The 20,628-nt window shown below is 34.5% G+C and overlaps 1 protein-coding gene across 4 annotated transcripts in view; it reads left to right on the top strand.

Annotated features, from left to right (window-relative positions):
- ME1 (malic enzyme 1) overlaps positions 1-20,628 on the top strand; it is a 271,839-nt gene that overhangs the window by 60,873 nt on the left and 190,338 nt on the right. For 2 of the 4 annotated variants that reach the window (XM_074187083.1, XM_074187082.1), the window contains exons 2-3: positions 5,733-5,866; positions 20,394-20,543. In XM_074187083.1, coding sequence (XP_074043184.1) covers positions 5,736-5,866; positions 20,394-20,543 — 281 coding nt within the window. In that variant the 5' untranslated portion in view covers positions 5,733-5,735. Of the gene's footprint in view, positions 1-1,389; positions 2,176-5,732; positions 5,867-16,005; positions 20,244-20,393; positions 20,544-20,628 lie in introns of those variants that run through there. The other 2 variants (XM_074187084.1, XM_074187085.1) reach the window with 2 other exon arrangements.

The following is a 20,628-nucleotide window of genomic DNA, read 5'->3' as shown; positions in this document are numbered from 1 at the left end:
CTTTAGAATGTTCTTTCTCTAAACTAATCCAAACCATTTGAAATCCTGTTTATCCTTTACTGGCCAGCTAGACCAGATTCTTTATTAAGCCTTCTACAATTCCTACCTCCCAACTTAAAGTTCTTTATCTGATTTCTCATAACCACTTTGTACCTCTTATGACTTCACTTTATATGTACACATGTTTTATTTACCCACAATAGATTTTAAATTTCTTAGTGACAGGAACAAATTTTGCTTGTTTTTGTATGCCTTCAATGCCTTATACTGAAGAGCCACTAAAATATTTAATTGGATGAAATTGAGTTTCTTTCTGGGGACAAGAAAGGAAAAATTTTAAATTAGCTAAGAAAAATTTGATTATTCTAAGAAATATGAAACACAGAAAATTGTTAGAAAAAAGGAATAATTAATTCTTCACATTTAGATCTTTTCCCTCAATTTAGTTTTATTTATTTCATTACATATCTCTCAAATTATGTATAAAAAAGTTAACATTAATTTTTAAAATTTTTGAATCCTAAATCTCTTCCTTCCCCTCCCATCTTTGAGAAGGCAAGCAATTAGATATAAATTGTGCAAATTAAGCCATGCAAAACATATTTCCATATTTCCATAATGCAAAAGAAGACATAGAAACCCTCTTCCAAAATAAGAATCATAGAATAAGGAAAAAAAAGGATCCTTCTGTCTTCACATTCCATCAGTTCATTCTCTGAAAGTGGGTGACATTTTTTATCATAGGCTACTAGTTTGATAGGGAAGATCAAGACATAAACTTACCTGTTTCAGTGTGAAAACAGCTACAAGAAAAGCCTCAAAGAAAAATGCTAATTGCATCCAAGCCCAATAAGAATTCCTTGAAGAGTTAAAAAGATAAAAATGATAGAAGAAAAATTGGAAAAAGAAATGAGACTGATACAAGAAAATTGCAAAAAAAAAAAAGAATTAACAGCTTGGTAAAAGAGGCACAAAAAATACTGAAAAAATTAACACCTTAAAAACAGAAGAGTCACAAAAATTCACTGAAGAAAAGAATTCCTTAAAAAAAGCAGAATAGGTCAAATGGAAAAGGAGGTGCAAAAATTCCCTGAAGAAAAGAACTTAAAAAAAGCAGAATTGATCAAATGGAAAAAAAAGATATAAAAAGTTTACTGAAGAAAAAATAGATGACCTGAAAAGAAGATCAAGGAAAGATAATTTAAGAATCACTGAAAGAAGATCAAGGAGAGTAATGTAAGAATCACTGAACTACTTGAAAGGCATTAATAAAAAGGGCCTGGGCATGATATTTCATAAGAAAGGGAGGGAGGGAGGGAGGGAGGGAAGGAGGGAGAGAGAGAGAGAGAGAGAGAGAGAGAGAGAGAGAGAGAGAGAGAGAGAGAGAACGAGAATGAACTACCCTGACAATTTAGGACTAGAAAGTAAAGTAGAAGTTGAAAGAATCTACCAATCACATCCTGAAAGTGATCCCAAGATGAAAATTTCCACGAATATTATGGCTAAATTCTAGCACTATCAGGTCAAAGAGAAAATGCTTCAAGCAACCAGAAAGAAACAATTCAAATATTGTGCAGCCAGAGTCAATGCCTTGCAAGTAAAGGGAGCAGAGGGCTTAAAAGGAGCTAGAGTTACAATGAAGAATCCCCTACCCAGGAAAACTGAGTTTAATCTTTCAGGGGACATGGATATTTAATGAAATTGGAAACTTTCAAGAATTCCTGTTGAAAAAACAGAGTTGAATAGAAAATTTGACATAACACAAGATTCAAGACATGCATAAAAAGGTAAAAATAAGTTCTGCCATTTATATTCCTTTTTATTTATTTATTTGTTTGTTTATTTTAGGTTTTTGCAAGGCAAATGGGGTTAAAGTGGCTTGCCCAAAGCCACACAGCTAGGTAATTATTAAGTGTCTGAGGCCAGATTTGAACTCCGGTACTCCTGACTCCAGGGCCAGTTCTCTATCCTCTGCGCCACCTAGCCACCCCTACATTCCTTTTATAGAAGATGATACATCTAATTCCTAAGAATTTTATCATTATTAGAGCTGTTAAAAGGAGTTTTTTTTTTTTTTATAGCTAGAGGCATTTTGGAATTGACCTCCAAAGACTGTGAAGAGAGGGGAGAAAAGAATACACTGCTTGAAGGGGAAACTTTGGTCACATAAAAGAGGTGTGCAAAGGAGAGGTTTTATAATGTAAGGGAAAATGGTGGGGTGGTGGGCAATGCTTGAGCCTCACTCAGAATAAGTTCCAAGTAGGGAAAATACACACACACACACACACACACACACACACACACACACACACACACACACTCAATTGTATATAGGGATGTGATAAAGAAATATGAGGGGAAGTTGTAGGGGATGATAAAATGGAGAACAGATTAAGGGAGGCAATGGTTAGAAACAAAATATACTTTTGAGGAGGAAATAGGATAAAAAGAGAGAGAGAGAGAGGGAGAAATAAAAGATAATGATATGGAAGGAAATACACAGCTAAGTGGAATAGTAGATAGAGTACCAATCCTGAAGTCAGGAAGTCTCACCATGGGACCAGCCCATTTTATTCTTTCTGTGTTCTTCAGTTGAAGTAAAAAAAAGTAATCTGGGGTTAATAATCCTGTTATCAGACAAAGCCAAAGCAAAAATATTTAATTAAAAGAGATAATTAGGGAAACTTCATTTTGTCTAAAGGTAGCATAGATAATGAAGTAATATAAAAATCTACATAGTTTCTTTGATAAAGTTCTTATTTCTCGAATTTATACATACAAACATATACATACACCCATATATGTGTGTATGCATGTGTTTGTTTATATGTATGTGTATGTACATACATAACTATTCATATGTATATATATTTATATTCATTTATATGTATATATATAGATATAGATATACACAGACACTGAGTATGAAGCTGAGTTAGATCTATAAAATTAAGTGCCATTTGACAAAAGGCAGAGAACATATTGACAGAATTAACAGGCAGTTTTCAAAAGAAGAAATCAAAGCTGTCTCTAGTAATGTGAAAAATTTCTCTAAATAGTTATTGAATAGAGAATTGCAAATTAAAAGCACTCACTACCTGTCAGAAATGACAAAGACTGGGGGAGTTAAGGGGAAAAATAAGTACTTGGATGAACTTTCAATTGAAATATATATACTCAAAGGACTACAAACTCTGTATATCCTTTGACTTAGAAGTACAATAATATTTTAATACTATTTTGAATGGAATTTTTTTCTTCCTATCTCTTCTTATAAGGTTTTGTTAATCATTAGCAGAAATGCTGGTGATCTATGAGAATTTATTATTTTTTCTTCAATTTTGCTGAAAATTTTACTCTTCCAATTAATTTATAATTGAATCTTTAGAGTTCCTTAAGCAAACTATTTAAGTATCATCTACAAATGCAAATATCTGCAAAAAAGTCATAAATTTTATTTTCTTGTTGCTTCTACTTATTCTATCAATTCTTTTTCTTGTCTTCTCATTATAGCTAACATTTCTAGTACTCTTATCAAATAGCAATAGTCAAAACTGACATCTTTGTTATCCCCTGATCTTATTAGAGTGACCTCTCAAGTATGTTACCACTATATTGCTGGCTTTTGTTTTTGTCAAAAGGTTTTTCCTTCATCCCTGTTGATATAGTGAAATTTTTTTGTTATTAATATGATCAATTATGATTAAATAATTAGGAAACATGTTTCCTAATATTGAACTAATCCTATATTTTTAGTTTAAACCTCACTTGGTCATCATATATAATCATATTTCTTTGATAATATTTTACTTAAAATTTTTGTAACAGTACAGTAGATATTGGTATAGTTTTCTTTCTTTGTTTTGACTCTTCCTTATATAGGTATATAAACAATATTAGTGTTATAGAACGAATTTGGTTGGATTCTTTCTTTTCTTATTTCATTTTATTTTATTTTATTTTTAGGTTTTTGCAAGGTAATGGGGTTAATTGACTTGCCCAAGGTCACACAGCTAAGCAATTACCAAGTGTCTGAAGTTAGATCCAAATTCAGGTCCTCTTGACTCCAGGGCTGGTGTTCTATCCACTGCGCCACCTAGCTGCCCCTCTTTTCCTATGTTAAAAAAAAATTGGAATTAATTTTTCTTTAAAAGTTTGAATTTGCTCACAAATCCATCTCATCTCAAGTTTCTTTGGAATTTTGTTTTTGCCTTGTATTAATCTACGCATTTTGTATTTTGAAAATATTTGTCATTTTATTTAGTTGGTCGATTTTATTTGCATACAATTGGGCAAATAATCTTAGGATTTTCTTTATTTCTTCTTGATTTGTTATGTTTTTATATTAGCTAAATGTTTAGTTGTTATATAGGTTTCTTCAAAAATAGTTCCTAGTTTTATTTGTTCACTTTTTGACTTAGAATTTTGTAAGATTTTCTTTGATCTTGCTATTTTAAAAGGGTTTAATTTTTTTTTAAGCTTTAAAGTTAACTAACCAGTTTGTTGACCTGCTTTTTTTCTCCATTATTGATGAAAATACTTTAGAGATACACACTTTCCCCAAGACTGCTTTGGCTTCATATCAAAACAATTTTTATATTGTTACTTTGTGGTCATCATTTTAATGAAATTGCCTATTATTTCTGATTTATTCTTTGACTCTCCCATTGTTTTGGATTGCTATTTAGTTTGTAGCTAATTTTCAACTGTTTCTTTAGCAGCCCCTTTATTGATTATTATTTTGTTGCATTGTGGTCTGTAAAAGATTACTTTGATATTTCTTCGAGTCTTCCATGATATAATAAATGATTAGTGTTTTTAAAGGTGTTATGCACAATGGAGAACATGTTTATTCCTTTCTATTCCCATTCAGTAATCCCTGGAAGTCTATTATATCATAACTTTTCTGTAATTCTACTTAGGTCTTTAATTTCTTTCTAGTTTTTTGTTGTTAGATTTATCAATGTCTGAAAGGAAAACTGTGACCTGCCCTCCTTTTCCTTGATCATCTCTATCACTATATTATCTTTTTTTTATGGTGGGATTAAAAATTATTCATTCTTCTGATTTTATTTCCCAATTTCGGCATTAATTCTGTGAAAGAAACTAATTCTCTGCCAACTTGTCTATATTTAACATTCATTTTTTTACGTTTTCAGTACTCATTTTCCAAGGGTCACAATGGATAAAATGCTGTTATTTCCAAAGAAACAAAGCTAATTCAGACATAGCTCTCTTTCAAGGAATTTATATTGTAGGTCAGGGGATGTGACATACATATTTGTAATACTGTTTAATAAATACTTAATAACTAGAGGTAGATAAAGTATACTAAGAGCAAAAGTGAGATAAAGGGGCATTGTACTATATAAGGCAGGAGAAAGAAAAGATTATTTCTTGCTCCATGCAAGATTTTGCAAAAGGCAAGGTTAGGGGGTAGGAAAGTCCTAATGTGTCCATTTAGCAGTTCAGTAAGATTATGGTACTGTATGTTTTTCAAAACAGTTTCAGTTCTATCCATTATATATTTTATCTTCATACAACTCAACAAGATAGGTATGACCTGAACCTGAGGCTTAGGAATGTTAAATACTTATAGTCATACATTATCAATGCTCTCTTATCTGGTATCCTTTGAAGTAATAATAGTTAAAAATAAAGGCACCATTTCTGTTGTTTTTAATGTCCTTTGTGCTTTTTCTGGGATTTATATTATATTCATTTATCCTTAGGGGATGGCTTTCACTTTGGAAGAGAGACAACAGTTGAACATACATGGATTACTACCACCTTGTTTTCTTGGTCAAGATGTCCAGGTCTTTAGAGTTATTAAAAATTTTGACCGGCTTACCTCAGACTTTGACAGGTAAATCACTTTTAAAGATATTTATTATATATTTAATAGCATCTGCCTGATTTTCAGTGATACTTAATGGACATGTTCAGAGATGAAAAAATAAAATTCCTTCATTTGTAATTATTTTAATTAATGTACTTTGATATTTAATTGACTCTTTGATTTCATTAATGTGAATAATTCTGTCAGTGGTACAATTAGTAATCTATTCACAAATTTACCTTAGAAAGTCTTGTCCATGTTGTCCCATAAATCCTTTACCAGGTTTAGCCAATATGCCTATACCTGTCTTTAAACAAGTGTTTATATAGCACTTTAATGTTTATAAAATGCCTTACATAAATTTATCTCATTTGAACCTTACATTATTGTCAAGTACATGCTATTTTATCTTCATTTTACAAATGAGGAAATAGACTGAGAGAAGTGCCTGAGATTGGATTTGAATTCAGCTCTTTCTCAATTATAAATTAATCATTCTTTACTGCTCTAGTATCACTTAGTTACTCTCTATCTTTTGGATATTATGTTGAGGTAGCAATGGAGCTACCTCATCTTTCATGAGCTACCTTATCTCTCATATTGCTACATTATGCTATTTCTTGAATAGAAGTCATCATTGGAATATAATGTTCAGTCCAAAAGTAGCTAAGAGCACAGGAAAGAGGAACTAAATTTCTCCCATTGTTCTTTTGGTATTGCACAATTTTGATTCTTTGAAGATATGATTTCTATCCTTATAGTATCTCTAGAACAATATTAGTATGAAAAAGATGAGAGCATTGTGCCTCACGTTGGGAAACACTTTATAGAGTTATAGTAAGGAGTGTTTGCATTTGATAGAGGGAAACAGTGTTCATGCATATAAGATAATCCAGTGGTAGATGCAATGAAATAGAGAGTTGAAATTTGCCCCCCTGAGAATACAGCCCTCATATTCCCACAGGGGCCTTAGGAAATAGGTGTGATAATGGTAGGATGATCTCCCTGAGTTGATTGCACTTCGTGTAGTGGTAAATTTTTAAAAAGGAACGATATAGGTCATGAAGAGTGATGTTGGTTGCCAAGGGGAGAAAGTACATCTTTAAATATTAGCACCCTGGAATCAAAACCTATTTGCCATCCTATCTTGCTGTCTTCTTAATTTAAATGTGGAAATTAAGTTATTCAGGGAGAACCAAGATTTTAAGAACTTAGATTTAAAAGTTATTTGTCTCATGAAACTATTTTCAGCCATTTTGATTGTTCTTTCCTCATTTTCTTCTCTACCTTTTGTCTTTGTTTTATGTTACCTTGATTCTCTCTTGTTTCTGCCATAACTCTCTTTTGCCATTTTGAAATTTTTGGCTTTATGTTAAATTTATATTTTATTTTTTTTTATTTAGTTATGTATTTTCATAGTTTGTTCTTCTTATGTTTAAGATTTCCTGTGCCCTTAGCTACTTTTGGACTCACCATAAAGAGTAGGCAGAAATCCTGTGGCAGGCAATTTATTCTTTTGATCTTTAGATTGACAATACAGAACTTTAAAAAAGATACTTTGAAAGGCAGTTCTGAAATTGATACTAGTGCCATTTTGGGTAGGTAGTCCTCTGTTTTCTAATTTTGAACATGCAAGTTAAAATTACATAGAATTACTTGTACATTGTGAATTAGAGTTGGCCTCTAAGACAGGAAAAACTTAAGTCTCATTTCTGATAGGATAGATTTAACTTAACTTGCTGCCTTTACATAATCTTTTACTATTTCTCTTTTAAAGTGGATCACTGACTTTGTGAGTTATTTTACAGTTAAATTTGAAATCCTTTGTGATTTACAGTAATACAACTTTAGGCAGTGGCTTAAAAACAAAGTAATTAATGGTGTTGGAATTCATTACTGTGACTAATTTAATAATTATTCCTGTTTTGTGAGCAAAATTTAAGTATATCTTTAGTTCTTATCTTAATATAGTAGCAGCCTTTAATTAACAAATGCTTATCATGTCCCTACTATGGTGATGAAAAGAAAAAAAAATCAAAACAGTCTCTACTTCCAAGGAACTTACACTGTATAGGCAGAAACAGTGTGAATACATGTAAATGAATGCATAATATACAAAATGAATAAAAAATGAGTTTGGGGAGAAGCACTTGATGACAGGATCAGGAAAGGACTCAGGTAGGAAATGGCTGTTGAGCTGAATCTTAAAGGAAGGGATTCCAAGAGGGGGCAGTAAGGAGGGAATATACACAAGTATGGTGATTAGCTTAATTAGTTCATGCCTGTTTATAGGCATGGAAAGTTGGTGTTTATTGTATGCTTGTTGATTGATAGAAACAAATGGATTGTCTTATGTAAAAAGCAGCAAAAAAAGGCTAGTTTTGCTTTTCTAGATTGTGCATGAAGTGGATTTATGTTTAAGTCAGTTGGGTGGAAGTTCAGTTGGGTTAGGGAAGGACCTTGAGAAAGGAGATCAGTCAAGAGGCTATTTTGTATTCCAGATGAGGTGTGTTAAAGGTCTGAATTAGGATAGTTATTGCCTATGGAAGTTGAAAGAAGGGTATAGGAGTGAGAGATGTTATGGAGGTAGAAACAAAATTTGGCAGTGATTGGATATATATAGTAATATAGAGTGAGGTGAAAAGGTTAGCTCTAAAATTTTGAATGTGGGTAATGGGAAGGATCATCATCCCCTCAACAGAAATAGGAAAGTTAAAATTTAGAGTATGTTTAGATTTTTTTAAATGAATTCTGATTTAGTCATGTTGAACTTGAGATGCCTATCATCTATTTGGAAGTGTTCAGTGGGTAGTTGGAATTACACAGCTGGAGCTTGAGTGAAATTCAGACTGGATAAGTAATCTGAACTCACTGAGAAAATGTATACAGAGAAGATAAGTTCTAGGATAGAGCCTTTGAGCATACAGACATTTAGGGGAGATAATATGGATGGATTTTCAGCAAGGAAGGATTGAGCATGCAAGTGGTCAGGAAAGTAGAATAGAACTAAAAAAAAGGAAGTGGCACAAAAATTTATAGGAGAGAAAGTATAATCTAAGGTCTCAAATGATACAGAGAATTCAACAGAATGACTGTGAAGTGGTCAAGAAAGCTTTTGTATTTAACAGTTAAGAGATCATTGAACAATTAAGGATAGTTTCATTTGAGTAGGGCAGTGGGAAGACAGAATGTAAGAGATTGGTGAGTGACAGGAGAGGAAGGAAAGGCATCAAGCAGAGAGCTTTTTCTAGGTGTTTGGCTGTATGGCTATGAAAGATAGGAGAGGTGTTAAGCAATGATTGAGAGGATGGTAGGGTCAAGATTTTTTTTTTAAAGTTTTGTTTTGCTTTTTTGTTTTTTTAAGGATAGTGAGTGGAATATTTCCAGTAAAACCCTCACAGTCTTATCAGGGTTAAGAAATATTAAGAAAAACAAATTATTATTATTATTGGGCTATTCCTAGAAAGACCTTGCATTCCAAAAGAGAAGCTCATAAGACTATTTTTGCAAACTGGGAGGACAGTCTAACCATAGACATTACTTCATTAAGATAGTGATAAAGGTCCCAAGTTTACCTCCCCATCTGGTGGGAAAAATATGATGAAAACATTTCATTCTTTTCTCTGTGTCTGTTGCTGGGGTAGATTTTCCATGAATACGATTGTGCCTCTAGGGACTCAGCTAATTGGGTTAAAGGAGGACCTATATAATCTTGCTTGACTGTCTTTTGGGTACAACTCTTTGATCATGAATCTGCCCTTTTCTGGAGAAAAGCAAATAAAAACTTTCTTTTGCTCAGAATAGTCTCTGAAAATTTTCTTTAGTGTATTTTTATCACACAATAGGAAATTGGTTATGTTTCTATGCTGTAGAGAAAGGAGAGTTTGAAGATTAGAAAGGGTAAGGACTGATTATGGATGTAATCTGTCAGAAGAGACAGAGGAAAATGGAGTCAAGAGTTTGACCTAAAAACTGTCTTTGCCTGTAATTGGGAGAAAATGAAATAAAATAGGATTTTAAAAAAAAGAGTAGGGCCTAATTATTTACACAGAAAACACAAGAGGATGAATGTTTCTTGTCCATATAATGATTTCCAGTTTGAGTGAAATTGATTGGATAGATAATCTATAATTTGTCTACGTAAATAAATACTCAGATATTAGAGCAAACTGACTAAATTGCTCAAATGTGACAGCAAGAAGAGAGTAGAGTGGAAGTGAATCTGGAGAAATGAAAATTTTTATCTCTAAATTTCTCCCTGAAACAGAAGACTATCCTTTTAATATCAATATTCTTTCACTGAGTCAGAGCACTACAATCAGTTATATAATAATTGAAATTGAAGATAATGATAATAGCTAGCATTTATTAAACACTGTACCAGGTACTGTGCTAAACCTTTACAAATTTTTATTTTATTTTATTCCCACAGCTCAGCAAAATAGGTGCTATTAATATTCCCATTTATTATCTCTATGATATCAAGTGATATTGGAAACTGCCAGTTTTTGACCCCAATATCTCCACTGTGTGCTTTCTGTAATTCCTTCTTTGTAGATAACAAAACCTTTCATTTTAAACTTTTTCTTTTCTCTCCCTTTCCATCTTTCTGTAACTTACTGAAATCCATCACCTCCCTGATAACATGGCTTCACTTCACTCTTTCTGCATTGGTTACATTTTTACTCATACTCCAAACTCACTGGAAGTAGTAAAGGAGTCAGAATACTCTTTTTCTTTCTATTGCTATGTATCACTATAACTAAATAATATCACCTCCTTTGAGGTCCATTCAATCTATATTTATCATCCATTTAATATTCTGGTATCTATTAAACTCCAACTTCCTTAGTTAATTAATTCAGTGTCTCACAGTCTTTCTTTCTTCCCCAGGTCCTGTTTTTTCTCTTAGGGGATATAAACACACATTTCATCCTTCACAAATGCCCTAATTTTCCACTTCCTCAGCTTATTAAATACCCATGACCTTACCTCTACTACACATAAGATGGTCATGCCCTCAATCTTGCCATTGCCCACAAGTGTTCTACTTCCATGTTCATGGATTGAAATTCCCTTATCTGATAATTATCCATGTCAAATCCACCTCTCCCTTGCATTCTTTATCCTCATCCTCATTTTCATCTTCATCCTCCATCCTTAGTTCTTTCACATGCTATCCCCACCCCCCCCCCCAGCTTCATTTTCCCCTTCCTCATCTCGACAAGCCAGTTCTGTATTTTACCATCACATCTTCTTTCAAGTCCTTTGTCCTCTCATATCACCAGGCTTGCCCTGACAAGCCTCAATTTTGGATTATGTTTACCTTCTGTTTCCTTTTCTCTTATTCACATGATACCTAATGAATCTGGAGAAAGGAGGCACTCACTGTAGCAAGGCAGTCCCTTCATGCCTTACTAATTGTTTCATTATCCTGCTCACCTCTGTGGTTTTCCCAGACCTTTGCATCTCTCTCTTCAAACCTCCTTTTTCCTTTCAGGCTTCCCTTTTCTTCTGCTTTCAACAGAGAACTGTCTTTCCTATTTCACTGAACAAATTGATACCATTCAGTGAGAGCTCCCTCTTCTCCTGAGCTTTTCATCTCATATCATTCAGAGGCCTTCTGCCACTATCTCCTTTACCACCATCTCACATGAAAAAAAAAATAACCCTTCTTGTCAAGCAAGGCCTTTTTCACTTGCAAAGGTGTTCCCATTCCATCCCATCTGCTTTGGAAGTTTTCTACGTTTTTCATTCCCACTCTGTCACTAAACTTGAAACTCTTTCTGTCTACTTCTCTGCTGACCACAAACATATTCATTTCTCCTCTCTCTTTAAAAAAAAAAACCCTTCATTTGATCCATTGATCCCCACTCTTTCTCATCCTGTATCTCTCCTTGATTTTGTAGCTAAATTCCATGAGAAATTCATCTATAATTAGTGCTTTCATCTCCCATCCTCTCAGTCTTTTCTTAGCTTTCTGCAGTCTTGTTTCTGATCTCATCATTCAACTGAAATTGATCTCTGCAAAGTTACCAATGATCTTTTTTATTTTTCAAGTTTAACATGTGTACTTTTATTTGAAGTGGTTTTAAATCGGTGTACAGGTAAAGCTCCTCCCTTTCCTGAGTAATGGCACTGACTTTCATGGGACTTCCCAGGAAATTGCAAAAAATACTTTCATTCACATCTGTGTAGGAAATGGGAAATTAGGGGGCTATTATGGCTCTTACAATTAAAAGGAAGGAACAATTATTAAAGCACTGTTTCACTTCCCCTCCCTTGTCTGAATTTATGTTAAATGTCCCAGATTCATCAAATTCCTGCTTGCTGATCCAGAATGAAGACTCCAAACCAAGTAGAATATTTTTTCCTCAGGTAGGGCAGTGATCTTTATTTTCATTGTCCTGGGGAGCTAGGATTTTAATTTCTGCATTCTTTTAGCAATACCTGGGTATATGATACCACCAGACAATGTGGTACTGATATACAAATCCTTACAGATGTCAATATCACTCTTCATAATTGAGTTAAATGTGGATTAAACAAGATTATACATCTAAGAAAAATGGTTGAAAGAAAGCTTCTAAGGCACCTGGATCGTTTGTGGCCGGTGGTAATACTTGACCATCAGGGAGCTTTAGAACAGTTTTCCAGAGAAGAACTAGATGCAGCACTAACCAATTCCTTGAAATCTACATAACGCAACTTTTTGATGTCTTACATTGTTTCCCTCTCATCTGTGGCAGTCAAACTATCTTTTCTCGGTCAGGATCTTTGTAAGATAGTCAGCCAAATCCAGATGGAGGATGTCATGGGGAGGGATGTAACTTTCATAGATGGGCACATTGTGGGTCACACAGCACCACAATACTGGTGGCACAACCAGAGACCTCTAGGAGTAGCACATGGATAGCAACATATATGTTGAAAGTCTCAAACATAATCTGTGTGATCTTTCTTCTATTGGCTCTTGGTTTGTAGTGGGGCTTTTGTGAGCAGCATAGGGTCACATGGAGCTCATAATAGAAAGTATGGTGCTAGATCTCCATGTCATTACAATACCATGTTCTGCAGGGTATTTTAGAGTCAGAAAACCTCTTTTGCTCTTGACCTCAATCCCCCTGTAGCCATCTTTCTAGTCCATACCCTTCCTTCCTACCTTGATGTTTAGGTATGTCTTGATGCCCAACTATGGAAGGGAAGACAATCCAAGGAGCACTGTCTCCTGAGAAGCCAGACTTGTCCATTCTGGAGCCATTTGTCTGCAACGTGAGCAGCAATGTCATCAACCCTGGCACACTTTGAAGTGGTAAATTTAAACCCTTAAAGAGAGAAAGCAGATGGTGCCCCACCTCCCCTGGAAGTAGGGGGGAGACAAAGGCACACTGGATAGAAGATTGCCTACCACTCTAGTCTCTCTAGACTTACATGACATTACTCTGTCCTAGTCTTCTTCCTACCTTATCTCACTGTTCCTTTTCAGTCCTTTTCAATTCTTAGGCTGCTAGATCCTCATCTAAGTCATAGTCTCTGTTGTTGCTCTCAGCTTCTCTTCCTTTTTTACCTCCCATATCCAGTCAGTTGATAACATCTCTTTGTAACTTCTCTCCTCATCTCTGACTGGTGTGGGCCTTGATTATGCTTGAACTATTGCAGTTGCCTTCTGAATAATCTCCCTGCCTCAAATCTTTTCCACTCAATGTATCCTCCATTCATCCAGCAAATTGATCTACAGGTTTGATCATGTCACTTCCATAATTAGCAAACTTCAGTGACTTTACCTCTAGGGCCAAATATTCAATACTGTTTGGCCTTTAAAGCCTGACACAAACTAGCCCCTTCCAGTCTTTCCCAGTTTTCTTCTGCCTTTGTTATTCTTCTCTTTGTTTTCTGAGATTCGGTGACATAAGCTTCCTCAATGTTCCTTGAACATAACTCTTAGCTTCTGATTGAGCATTTTCATAGTGCTCCACAGTGCTTGAAAAGTCCCTCTTTTTTCTCTGCTGGTGTCCTTCAAATCTCAGCTAAAGCTCCGCCTTCTGCAAGAAGGTCCCTTCATAGGGATGGCTAGGTGGCGTAGTGGATAAAGCACCGGCCTTGGAGTCAGGAGTACCTGGGTTCAAATCCCGTCTCAGACACAGATAATTACCTGGTTATGTGGCCTTGGGCAAGCCACTTAAAAACCCCATTTGCCTTGCCAAAACCTTAAAAAAAAGGCCCCTTCATGCTATTGTTTTTTCCTCTTTTGATTGTCTCTGATTTTTCCTCTCCTTCTCTTCATTGTACCTGTTGTTTATGTGTTGTCTCCCACATTAGTCCTTGAAAGCAAGGATTGTTTTGTTTTTTTTTTGCAAGGCAAATGGGGTTAAGTGGCTTGCCTAAGGCCACACAGCTAGGTAATTATTAACTGCCTGAGACTGGAAGTACTCCTGACTCCAAGGCCGGTGCTTTATCTACTACGCCACCTAGCCGCCCCATTTTTTGTTTTTCTTTATATCATCATCACTTAGTCCAGTGCTTGACACACAGAAGGCATTTAGGTCAGCTTGACCCTCTGGCACAAACTTGGGAAGACATTTGTAAGAGTTGCATAGCATGGGCTATGTATGAATGAGTTACCAGCTACATTGTTGGAGAAATAAATGCATTGATTATATAGAAGATCAAATGGAGTTTTGGACTAGAATAATACCAATACCATTGTCATCTACTAGGAGAAAAAGATTACCTCTGGTCATCTGGGTCACTTTTGTTGTCTCTGACAGTGATGTCCCTAGACATTTATAGAAGGAAGGCAGTTCCACAGCCTCTTTGCTGTAGAGAGTGTAGTAGGGCTGTGCAATGGGAAGGCACTAAATGAATTCTTGCCATGTCACTCATTATCTGGCTGACTTTAGACAAGCTGAGCTTTATCCCTCAGTTTTTTCATCTCTCTTAAGATGATGGTGTTGAAATAGATCATCTCCAAGATCCTTTCCAGCTATAGATTAACTATTAATATATTTTATGAGGTATACAAGATATATATACATATTTCCTTTTTCAGGTTTTACCACGTCTTCAAAAAGCTTATTCTTAATTTTTATTTCTAATGCATAATGGAATATTTGCTTAAATTATTCAAAACTTAATTTCTTCAACTTTGAGGATTTATCCTGAAGTTCTGGTATTCTTTCTTTTCAATTTCAATCCAATAATCATTTATTAAGTGCCTATTCAGTTTCCTCATATGTAAAATGAACTAGAGAAGAAAATGGCAAACCACTCCAGTAATCTTTGCCAAGAAAACTCCAAATGGGGTTATGAAGAGTTGGACATGAAACAACTAAACAATAACAAATGTGCTATTTAATGTGGATACAGAGCAAAAATAAAGTAGTCCCCTTTTCTCAAGGAGATTATAATATACTTGCTAGGAATAACATGTACAAAGATGTAGAGATATAAAATATATACAAAATAAATAAAAAGTATTTGAGATGAGAAGTTCGAAGAAAATGAATCATCAAACTTTGTGTAGAGGTGGCAGTTAATTCTTGAAAAGAGACAGTTGTTCTAAGAGGCTGAATTGAGAGTAAAGAACATTCCAGGTATCTAGCTAGCTATCTATCTAAAGAGAGCCAAAAAATATTGGAATTTGACTGGAATGTAGTGTTCATGTGAAGGGGAAAATAAGTCAATCTGGAAAAGCAGTTTGAAGCCACATTTTAAAATACTTTTTAAGTGTAAAATGCAGAATGATGTATTCTCAATATTTTTACCCTATCCATATCCCTGAAGATCTTGTGGATTTAAAATATTTCCCTTTTTCAACCTTTTTCTCTTAGCATTTAAAAGTTACATCGTTCAAAGATTGTTTTAATACTGCAGTCTTCAATCTTTAAAACTATTTTTCATTGGCATCTTTTATTTTCATAGGACATTCATTTTTAAATGTATCCTTCTCTTCTTCCCCATTTCTTATCCAGTGAGCACAGTGGATAGAGCACTGGCCCTGGAGTCAGGAGTGCCTGAGTTCAAATCCAGCCTCAGACACTTAATAATTTCCTAGCTGTGTGATCTTGGGCAAGTTTCTTAACCCATTGCCTTAAATTAAAAAAAAAAAGAAAAATATCAAATAAACCTTGCTCTACTATTGTATTTATTGAGAAAGCTTCTTTTTTACCATATTTTAGAAAGATCCTTGTAATGAAGATTTAAAAAGAATTTAATAAAACTAATCAATTTGTCAACATGCCTAACAACACATGCAAAATTCTGTGTCCCTCTGTAGCTTCTCTGCAATAAAAAGAGGGAAGTGCATTTTATAAAGACTTTGGGGGGGCAGACTTGCTTCAAAATATATATTTTAAGTAGGTCACAAAGGGAAATATAATATATTTAGCAAAATATTGACAGCAACATTTTTGTGGTAGCAAAAACAAAAAATTCTTTGTAAGAATAGCTAAACAAACTGCGGTATGTGAATGTATTAGAATAGTACTATGCCATCCGAAATAATACAAAGTTTAGGGAAATATAGAAAGACACACGTGAACCAATAGAGAGCAAAATAACCAAGAAAATAATATGACTTGAGCAGTGTAAGGAGAAATAACAGTAAAACAAAGCTGAAGGCTGTATGACAATGAACAAGCCTGACCCCTCAAGAAATGCAGATGGGAGTCTAGAATAATGATTGCAGTCCATAGAAAGTTAGGGCTAATGCTTTTTCTTCTGCCACTCTCTGCATTGGAAATAGAAGGGAGGAGTAGATTGAGGAGGAAGTTCTACTTTTTCACTTCCAATTAACTCCTTTCCCTGGATAATGGGGGACTGGGGAATTTGATGCTGATTGGACTAAAGGGATCCTTAGTGACACCTAGTGGTTGTGCCAACATTTCTAGAAAAATATCAAATAGGGGAGGTGACACAGTGGATAGAGCACCGGCCTTAGAGTCAGGAGGGCCCAAGTTCAAATTTGACCTCAGACACTTAATAATTGCCTAGCTGTGTGACCTTGGGCAAGTCACTTAACCCCATTGCCTTAAATTTAAAAAAGGGGAAAAAAAAGAATTATTGAATAAGCCTTCCTCTACTGTTGTATTTACTGAGAAAGCTTCTTTTTACCATATTTTAGAAAGGTCCTTCTATGTCTATGCTTCCCTAGTGGAAAAGTGGTTAAAAGTTATAAACAAATAGTTCTGAAAGGAAGAATTAGTGGAACTGTGAATTTGGAGCAGTTATTCAAGAAAGCATAATAGATGGGGTAGCTAGGTGGTGTAGTGTATAGAGAAACTAGAGAGAAATTTTGACTGTATATAAAAACAAAAATATTAATAAAGTTTCATTTTAAAAAAAGCATTTACAATATGGAATCAGTAAAATTAATTACTAAATAAATTTTGGTAAATGAATGAAATGAAGTATTACTGTACTGTAGGAAGTATTGAATATGAAGAACACAAAGATATATTAAAAGATATATGAGGGGTAGCTAAGTGGTGCAGTGGATAGAGCATCTGTCCTGGAGTCAGGAGGACCTGAGTTCAAATTTGACCTCAGACACTTAATAATTACCTAGCTTTGTGACCTTGGACAAGTCACTTAACCCCATTACTTTGCAAAAACAAATAACAAAGAAAGTATGTGAATTGTCAAAAAGTAATATAAACAGAAATTAAAGGAATAATTTAACAGTGTAAACAGAAATGACACTAATAACAAATCTAAACTGAAAGCTGTGATACTAGTGTGTGGGATAAAAATTCACTTAAAAAATATAGAGACTCCTCTCTGAACAAAAAAGAAAGTTTATTTTGACTTTTCTCAAGAAAAGGGCACATTCCAAGTCGCACAAAGTTAGTAAAGATCAAGGAGCTGCCCCTAATTAAGAATCAAGCAAGATTATATGGCTTAACGAGATCCCCTCCTTCTTCCTATTGTCCCTCTCTGTTGACTCATTGGTTAGTCTTCAGAGTTATATTCTACTTGTGAAAATCAACCCCGGCAACAAAGAAAAGAATGAAAGGTTTTCATAAAATATTACTCACCATCCAGATGGTGAGAATAACCTTTAGGATTATAACTGTCTTATTGAAGTAACAGTCTACTTATCATCAAACAAGAGGAGTCTTATGAGCTTTGTTGGAATGCAAGGTTTTTCTCATGGGAACAGTCTACTGTTCTCCAAGTTCAGATAGTTTTATCATCAAATAAGTGACTAACTAAAAATGCAAGGTCTCTCTGGAAATAGTCCAGAAATATCCCCACCCCCCCCAAACAGACTAGGGAGGGTACCTGGCTTGGAATGCAAGGTCTTTCTCCCTCTTTCTTCTAAGAATAATATGAGTAATAGTCTGTCTTTGTTTTAATGATTTTTAACCCTGAGAGGACTTCACTAGGAATATTAACTCTTAAGAGGGAATATCCCACCCACTAGAATGATCTGTTAGCCCCACAGAAGAGAAAATAATTTATCTCCCTCCCTTCTTTGCAGTGGGGAGGAGAGGGTCTGTGAATACTATCTGTAAAGTCACATTTTCTTGGTGTTTTGGTTAGTTGTTAAAAGTTTATAATTTTTCTTCAAAAATTGCTTATATTCTTGACCACTTATCTATTGGGCAATGGTTTTTTGTCATGTATAGAGTAGTTATCTATATATCTAAAATAGCAAATCCTTATCTGAGAAATTGTATATTAATATTTTTCTCCCATTTAACTGTTTCTTTTTTTAACCCAGATGCATTCATTTTGTTTGCATTGAAACTTTTACATTTCATGCCACATCCCCAAAGGAGGTCTTTGATAGGAATAAAGACCCCATATACACCAAAATATTATAACAGCTCTTATAGTAACAGCAAACAAAATTAACCACCAACATCAAACTGGAAATACAAAGTACCTGCCCACAAACTGGAGGGAGAATGGCTAAACAAACTGTGGTACATGGATATTTAAATATAATATTTCTTTGCTGTTAGAAGCAATGAATATAATGAATTCAGAGATATATTACACAAACTGGTTCAGAATGAATTGGGCATAACCTAATCTACTCAATGAATATAATATGCACAATAACCACAGTAGTGTAAATACAGAGGACAACCACAAAAGTTGATATTGAAAATTAGAAAAAACAAACATGATCCCAAAGAAGGAAATATGAGTGACACTCTCACCTCATTTTTTGGTTAGATATGTCAGATTAACACGTTAGATGGGAAATATTGCATATATTTCAGACAAATTTACTGTATATATATTTCAATCAAAATATTGATCAGTTTTGATGATTTTTTTCCTTAAAAATATCATTTTTATGAGGCATGACTGAGGAAGAAAAGGGACATTGAGAGAAATTTTGATGATACATAAAACAGAAAAATTTTAAAAATTTCATTTTAAGAAAGCATTTATACTATGTGTCAAAATTGCTAAGAGCTAGGAACATAACTAGAAAAGGCTTTGTATAATCTTTGTTCTCAACAATTTTACCCTTTAATTGATGCATAAAAGAAAGTTATATGACATAACACATGGAAAATCCCAGATATCCTAGAGGAGTTCAGGTATATGGCAAAGCCCAGGTAATGCATATGGTAATGCGTAGAGATTCTACCTTTAGGTTGGATGAAGTCTGAAATGTAGGGAAAATAATAAGGCCTAGAGAACCTTAGAAGGCAGTAGAAGGAAAGATAGTAAAGAATGGTGATCTTCCATCTTAGCAAAAGAAAACAGAGTTAGTTATTTCCATTTCATTTAGATCACATGAACCCAAAGGGTTTCCCTAGTGAGACACTAGGAAGGAAGTTTTAATTCCCTTAAACCTTTTCTAATGTGTTTCCTTGATTGGAGTTCCAACTACCAGTCTTAATACTTCTCTGCCAGTTATCATTCTTTTCTTTCTTCTATGTTTGGAAGGGAAACCACCTCTCAACTATGGCCTTCTGTCCTCTTGCTCCCTGCCTGCCTCTAGCTGCATGCTCAGATAACTGGCTAGACCCTTTCCTTCCACTGTCAGATCCACATTTCCTGTGACTAACTTGTTTCTGTCCTCTCTGTCTAGTCATTCTAACTATATTTTCCAGAGGACTTTCCATTAATGGAGACAGGTTCTACCCATTGATAGTCTACCATGTGTTAATTTTTTAATGTTACTTTTTTCCCACATATGAATTACTGGAATAGCATGTCTTTGTCTCTCCTACACCTAATACAGTTCCCTACTCTTAACACACTCATTTGTGAAACACCACAGAACTGAGGCAAGCTGACCTGAAGACAGAATAATGCTGCTTAAGTGCTTTTAATATTTTAGCTAATGTATCACTTTGGCAATAGTTTAACTTTTTGGATAGCTAGCTCAGTTTTACAGACCTTTGGTCTGTCCATATTGTCAGATGATAAGTTGCTAGTGAGTATTCAGCTATAATATACTCTAAATTTAAGAAAGCATATATATTTGTTTTAAGAAATATTTTAATTAGATTTCTGGACAACTTCTTTATGATTAATATATAGGTGTATTAGAATTTAGATCTAATTATGTTTCATTCTCCCACAGATACCTTCTTTTAATGTGTCTTCAAGATGAAAATGAAAAACTGTTCTACAGAGTGCTGATTTCTGACATTGAGAAATTCATGCCTATTGTTTATACTCCCACAGTGGGACTGGCTTGTCAGCAGTATGGCCTAGCATATCGGAGACCAAGGTGTGTAATTTATGTATATAATTTATTCTTTAAATCAAATCATTGTACTTCACCACAGTGGAACTGGCTTGCCAGCAGTATGGCC

This window comes from Macrotis lagotis, chromosome 5 (assembly GCF_037893015.1).
Source record: "Macrotis lagotis isolate mMagLag1 chromosome 5, bilby.v1.9.chrom.fasta, whole genome shotgun sequence".
NCBI classification, from domain to species: Eukaryota; Metazoa; Chordata; class Mammalia; order Peramelemorphia; family Peramelidae; genus Macrotis; species Macrotis lagotis.
Note: the sequence above shows the minus strand (reverse complement) of the source record. Positions and strands in the feature narration are given on the sequence as shown.